At 38.0% G+C, this 7,226-nt stretch overlaps 1 protein-coding gene across 1 annotated transcript; it reads right to left on the reverse strand.

Annotated features, from left to right (window-relative positions):
* Window positions 1-438: 438 nt before the first annotated feature.
* On the reverse strand, window positions 439-2,045 carry LOC142317702 (zinc finger BED domain-containing protein 5-like). Its single transcript, XM_075354248.1, has 3 exons — window positions 1,469-2,045; window positions 1,193-1,387; window positions 439-770 (listed from the first exon to the last, which is right to left on the reverse strand). The coding sequence occupies exons 1-3, from the start codon at window positions 2,043-2,045 to the stop codon at window positions 439-441; spliced, it is 1,104 nt and encodes a 367-aa protein (XP_075210363.1).
* Window positions 2,046-7,226: the final 5,181 nt, after the last annotated feature.

The following is a 7,226-nucleotide window of genomic DNA, read 5'->3' on the forward strand; positions in this document are numbered from 1 at the left end:
CTCCAATTGAGAGTCAGGTGTAGTATATCTAGAAGGCAGGGGTATTATTCTCCTCCAAAACAAAATGGCGGCTGTTCAACTACTGAACTACGTCTAATAGGCGTATACGTACCATTATAGAGTTAAGGCAGTGGTTCTCAACCTTTTTTCTGCTGCGGCACATTTTAAACGATTTCGAAATTTGGCGGCACATAAAGAAAAAAATAAAAACTATTGTCTTATTACAACACACTGAATAAATATAGTTTATGACAAATTGTTAAATATGCAAATTAAACTAATACATACTACAAAATAACTAAACTTTATTACGTGATTAAATTAAAAGCTAATAATTAAAATATTTTTAATGCGAAATTTGAGCTTGATGTTTTTTGATAATTTCATTTATATTTGGTCGTAAAAATGACAATGCTACTCTAATATTGTCTTCTACATTTAACAATCTTGATCTTTTTTAGTTTTAATGTTGGCTAATGCTGAAAATCCGAATTCACACAAATAAGATGTGGAAAATTGTAATAAAATGTATAAAGCTTTTTTGGCTATGATTGGATACTCGCATCTGATGTTAATCCAAAATGAATTAATTGATTCTTCTGAATGTTTTACAATTAAATCTCGATTACTGGAAAGCAAAATAAGTTCTTCCTCTTCATTCAAAGTTAAGTCAAATACAGAAGTGTCCGTAATGAGAAATGGATTACGAACCCAATCAAATTTCTTAATATCTAATTTTGGGAAATAATGAACAATTCTCTCCTCTAACGCTGTCAAATGATCAAGAACAATTACTTTAATTGTTTTATAACTGTCTTTAGGGACTGACTCAAACTTTTCTAAATTGCCTTCTTGAGCTTTATTTTTCCATAAAGTTATTTGTTTTTTGAGTCCCACCAGCTTATCGGTTGAGTTAAGATATTTTCATTAGGCCCTTGCATACTTGAATTGATGTTGTTAAAAATAACAAAAATGTCTGATAAGTAAGCCAGTTTAGTGCACCATATTTTATCTTCCAACAGTTTTACAAATTCATGATTTTTATTTTGTTCAAAAAAAATTTTCATTTCATCTTTTAATTTCAGAACACGAGATAAAACTTTTCCTCTGGACAACCATCTTACTTCTGTATGGAGTAATAAAGATTCGTACTTGGCTTCCATTGCGTGGCATAATTCTTTAAATAATCCACTTTTTAATGGTCTAGATTTGATATAATTAACCATTTTTACACATTGTTCCAGAACTATTTTTAAATCTGATGGCAAAAATTTTGTTACAAGTGCTTCTTGATGCAAAACACAATGGGTAACTAATATATTTTCATTTAATTCTTTAACATGTGCAACAAATCCTTTTATATGTCCAGTCATAGCTGGAGCACCATCTATGCAAATTCCAATACATGTCTTCCAAGAAACTTTAATTTCTTCTAAATATGAATTGATTACATTAAAAATATGTTTACCAGTTGTAAAATCAGATAACTCTCGACAACATAAAAATTGATTAATAATATCATTTTCGTCAATAAACCTAACAAATGCAATTAATTGAGAATTTCCTGTAATATCGGTTGTTTCATCTATTTGTATAGCAAAATTCGAATTTGCAAGAGTTTTTGCAGTATTCTGCTCAATATTTTCAGACAAGTCTTTTATCCTGCGATGTATTGTATCATTTGAAAGGGGTATTTTGGAAATTTCAATATCAGCAGATCCACCAATCATTGTTTTAACAATTTTACGACACGCAGGTAATATAATTTCTTCTGCCAAATTATGAGGCTTTAATTTTACTGCAATCAATTCAGCGATTTCATAAGAAGCGACTTGAGCCTTTTCAGACACACATAATTGTTTTTTAAAATTTTTTCCTTGCTTAAGTTTTGATGATAAATAACTTTCAAAGTAGCTTTTCTCTTTTGTTGAAAGCGAAGGATGGTTAGTCACCAAGTGACGTTGAAGTTTGCTAGGAACCATAGCACTGTTTGATAATTTAAAACCACATATTACACACTCAGGAACAACTATGTCATTTTCCATAAAATGGAAAAGGAGAGCGACATCGACAGCGGGCGGTATCGAGTAGGCCTCGATGTTTTTGTGAAAGAAATCAGTTGATAAACGGTGACGATGGCAAGCATACACACCTACGAAGGCGGTATACCGTACGGTAATGCGATACATTTATACAATAACCGCAAAACAACTCGTGTTCCAAATATTTTAGCGACCGTCAGAACTTTTGCAGCAACTACGTCTGTCGTAAAGTGAACTACTGTGAAAATAAAGACCGACGATGCTGGCGACATGTAAAAAGAATGAATGTGACTATCCGTTGGTCGTTCTGTTGATGTTTACTAGCGAAGCCAAGATTTTCAATAAGTGTATATAGTTAAAATATTTAGAAGAATGCGACAAGTACGAGATGCCTATCGAACTGGTGATCTAAGATAAAAACATGTTCAACACAACGGTTCGACACGGATGGAACTTTATTTCAAGATTTAGACCCTCTCAGCTCGTGTACAAGAAGCCTTTATTGGAACTTCGGAACTGTCATGCATCTATGGACTACACAAACGTTTACATCCACATGTTGGAATACGGTAGTCGTCTAGAAGGAGCGACATGTTGTATAGTGATCGTCGTTTTGTGGCAAGTAGTTGCCACAAAACTTGACGATCGCTAAAATATTTGGAACCTTTACGACTTTGTTGTAAAGTGAACTACTGTGAAAATAAAAACCGCCGATGTTTGCGTCATGTGAAAAGAATGAATCAAGACTATCGTTTGGTTGTGTTGATGATTACTAGCGAAGGCAAGATTTTCAACAAGTATATGGTTAAACTTTTTAGAAGAATGCGACAAGTACGAGTTGCCTATCGATCTGGTGATTTACGATAAAAACATGTTCAACACGGATGGAAATTTATTTCGAGATTTAGACCGTCTCCGCTCGTGTACAAAAAACCTTTATTGGAACTCCGGAATCGACATGCATCTATATACGACACAAACGTTTACATGCACATGTTGGAATACGGTAGTCGACTGGAAGGAGCGAGATGCTCCTTGTGATAGTAATCACAGAACTATTCCGATCCCCGACGGGGAGTCTTATTCTTTGGGGGTTGGCGTCCCCACGGGCCTAGCCTCTGAAGCTTTTCTTCCCACTATACACTGAGCTGCAGAACACTTTACATTATACACACATACTACACCAAGAACACTACATAAATTACAACATACACAATTACACAACATCCTACACTGATATTTCTTACATTTACACTCGGTGCTGTTGCGACATCTTACGAAACACAACCGTAACCCAAGGTGGGAACAAATCGTGCCGGTGGGGTGAATGGCTCCACGTAGTGAGTCGAACGATGTCCTCTGGACACCAGGGGAAACCCAGTTGTACATAGCTCTAGCTCCAGTACGCGTGCGCTCTACTGGAGTGGTCCATTCTTCGCCGGTACTCGTGGGACCAAAATTTCTGTTCCAATAATAAATACAATGATGGTTGGTGGTCCATCTAAAAAAACCACCAAATCTAGTCTTGTAAAGAGATCTCGATCAGCTTGGTCTAACGAGGATAAAAAGGTCCTACTGAAGAGAACCGCAAATTATCAGAATTGAATTCTAAAAATATTAGATTCGTTGTTCTCCGAAGTAGTCAGGAAGGTGGCTCCCTCCAAAAGGTTTCCCCTTTCTTAATAAATAAAACTATAACAGGTGCAAGTGGCTCCCCGAAGAATATCAGGAAATTACGTGACGGATCGATTCTGATCGAAACATTCAACGATAAACAGAGTCGATCTATCTTACGTCTCCGTAATATGGGTGGTATAATTGGGTGTTTTGTCTAGACCTCTTAGATATAGATATCTGTGAAATAGTTGATGAGCTTTGCCACTAAAATGTTGTTGAAGTGAAACGGCAGAACGAAACTGAAGTACCGACACCGTCTCTTATACTAACATTCAATCTCCCTGTTCCACCAGAGAAGATTAAAGTGGGTTACCTCTCGGTTACGGTACGACCATTCATACCCAACCCACGGCGATGTTTCAGATGCCAAAGTTTTGGTCACACTACAAAATCTTGCACAAAAACTGAGATCTGTGATCGATGTGCTAATGAAGGACACAATGACACTAACTGGAAAGAAAGTGAAAAATGTACAAACTGCAGTGGTCCACATACAACCCGCTGACAACAATGAACAAAAGTCCTTCGTCGCAGATAGTAAATCCAACAGTGTGATACATACGAAAGTCCTTCTTTCCAAAGTCGTACCGGCACGAGTAGCGACTATCACAGCTGCAACCTAATAAGCTCCCCGTAAAGGGACCCACATAACCACCCCCTCTGGGATGCTAACTGCAGCATCCCATTCAAATAAATCTCCATCACCTCATATACTGGAGGATATGGTTGTAGAACCATCCGCCCCTAGGGCATCGGCGTTCTTCAAAATAAAAAATACAAAAAGAAAAACCGAATCACGTGCAGCTAATTTTTATATAATTTCCGAAATTTAATTTTTTAATTTTTTTTTACACTAATGAACATAATGCAGTGGAATGTTAGAGGTATTCGGTCCCATTGAAGATGTTAGAGTACTGGTGCACTCGAGGAAATATGATAAGAGTGAGACAAGACTTGGATCTTTGTCTACTGAATAATGGATCATACCCATTCATGTCCTTATCATCTGGTACTGTATCTAACATCGATCTCTCCATATGCTCGCCGAATGTACTCCCTCATCTTAATTGGTCTGTTTGTGATGACTTTCATGGCAGTGATCACGACCAATTATTGGTTTCGGTGTAGACTTCGAGATTAAAAGAAGACCACGGAAATGGATTATTGATAAGGCGGATTGGAATAGATACCATAAAGCCTTCCAATCACAGTGTGAAGATGGTGCGAACATCCTTGACCAACATGATACTTGAGAATGCCAACAGATTTATCCCACAAACATCGGGTAATCCTAGACGTCCTTTCGTTCCATGGTGGAATGATGATTGCAAATATGCTATTAGGAATCGATGGCAGGCACTATGCAAATTTAATCATAGGCCTACAGCTAAACATCTAAATTTATACCGCAGGGCTAGAGCGTTATGCCGTCGGGTATTGTTGAACGCTAAGAGGAGTTCATGGACGAAATACGTGAGCACTATCTCACGCACTACCACGTTTACTGTGTGGAAAAAAATTCGTGCAATCTTCGGATCACCGAAATAAGCTATTCTCGGTCGTATTGATGAAGGAGAACTCCTTTCATCACCTTCGGCTGTAGCAAAATCTCCGCTTGGTGTCTCTCACCTCATCATATAGTAATGATTTTCAAAGGTACAAGACACAGATAGAAATATTTTCGTTAAACATTGGTGATTCGGTAGGTAAATTAAACACCCCATTCGTATTTAAGGAATTGTTACATGCACTTACTAACTCACGTGACACTTCCCATGGAACGGACAACATTTGCCTTTCCATGCTTTCACATCTTCTTAATCCAGCACTACAACAACTTTTGAATATTTTCAACGGTTTATTCTCCGAACAAGTCTTCCCACCCGGCTGGTCAGAAGCATTTATTATACCAGTACTAAAACCTCGTAAAGATCAAACCAACCCCTCAAGCTACCGCCCTATTTCATTAACAAGCGTTTTGTGTAAAATAATGGCGAGAATGGTAAACCGCAGTACATGGTACTTTGAGAAACATGGCTTTCTATCTCTAGAACAGTGTAGTTTCCGACAAGGACGATCTTCCATTGACCATCTAGTGTTAATAGAAACAGCCATACAAAACGCTTTTCTCAATCGCCAGCACCTCGTCGCTATCTTCTTTGATATAAAAAAGTCGTATGACACAGCCTGGCGACGTGGTATTCTTACCACCCTCAAAGAATGGGGAATCAAGGGCAATATGTTTGCATTTATCCAGGGATTCTTAAATCACTGAACGGCTCGTCGTGTGGATGATTCGCTCTCAGGTAGTGTTGGAGAATGGAGTGCCTCAAGGTAGTGTATTAAGTGCCACCTTATTTTCTGTAGCCATAAACAGTATTACCAAATGTGTGCAGGCTCCTGTCTCATGCTCTCTATTTGCTATCTACATTTCAAGCCGTTCGGCACCTACAGCAGAGGGATTACTGCAGAACACTATATCTCACCTTGAAGCTTGGTCCAGGATTACCGGTTTCACATTTTTTCCGAAAAAAAATGTGTAGTCTTTTCTCGGCTGCGAAATACTTCTATTCCGCAAGTTTTTCTGAACGGAGAGATTATTACTATTTCTACTTACGTCAAGTTTTTAGGTTTATTTTTTGATCGCCGTCTTACTTGGGTCAAACATATAAAAGAATTAAAAACAAAATGTTCCAAACTTCTAGAAATGATGCGAGTCTTTACTAACACCAACTGGGGAGCCGATAGGTCTTGTATGATACGTTTTTACTATTCCTTTGTTCGCTTCCGTTTAGATTATGTTTGTGTCGCCTACTCTTCAGCTCGTCAAACCGTGCTTAAAATGCTAGATGGTGTAAATCATGCTTTCCTTCGGCTTGCCACAGGCGCGTTTAGATCAAGTCGTGTCGCAAGCTTTCGTGTAGACTGTGGTGAACCATCACTTTGGGATAGACGAGACCAGCTTTTATTATCTTATTTTGCTCGTCTCAGAGGACTGCCAAATCACCCGGCTCTTGACTCGGTCTTTAGAAATCCTAATCTAGGAAAGTATGAGGACCATCCACGTTGAACTCTACCTGTTGGTGTCCGTACCCGGCGTCTGCTGCAGCATATAAATGACACACCGTCATTCTTTCCTACGTATCCTTGCTCATATCCTCCGTGGGGAATAAACCTTATAAATTTTACTTTTCACCTTACGACATACAATAAACAATCGACGCTACTTATTGTCTTCCAGCAAATGTCTCAGTGTGTTCTTTCCAAGATGAAACCAGGCGCGGTGGTATACACTGACGGATGGAAACAAAACGATACCATTTGTTGTCAATGAAAGAACTTATATGTTTGGTCTACCCAGTATTACGAGTGTGTTTACCGCTGAACTATACGCTATGAATAAGGCTCTAAACATCATTAATCATAAATATAGAAAAATTCTTATTTGCAGTGTCTCGTGTAGTGCTCTCCAAGCATTAAAAACTTTTATTCCAAACATCCTATCGT

This window comes from Lycorma delicatula, chromosome 1 (genome assembly GCF_047948215.1).
Source record: "Lycorma delicatula isolate Av1 chromosome 1, ASM4794821v1, whole genome shotgun sequence".
NCBI lineage: Eukaryota > Metazoa > Arthropoda > Insecta > Hemiptera > Fulgoridae > Lycorma > Lycorma delicatula.

Coding starts and splice junctions, on each gene's coding strand:
- LOC142317702 (XM_075354248.1), bottom strand. CDS start 2,045: ATGGAAAATGACATAGTTGTTCCTGAGTGTGTAATATGTGGTTTTAAA. Junction 1,388..1,468: donor GTTATCTGATTTTACAACTG/GTAAACATATTT, acceptor GAATTTGCATAG/ATGGTGCTCCAGCTATGACT. Junction 771..1,192: donor CAAATCTAGACCATTAAAAA/GTGGATTATTTA, acceptor ATCATTTGACAG/CGTTAGAGGAGAGAATTGTT.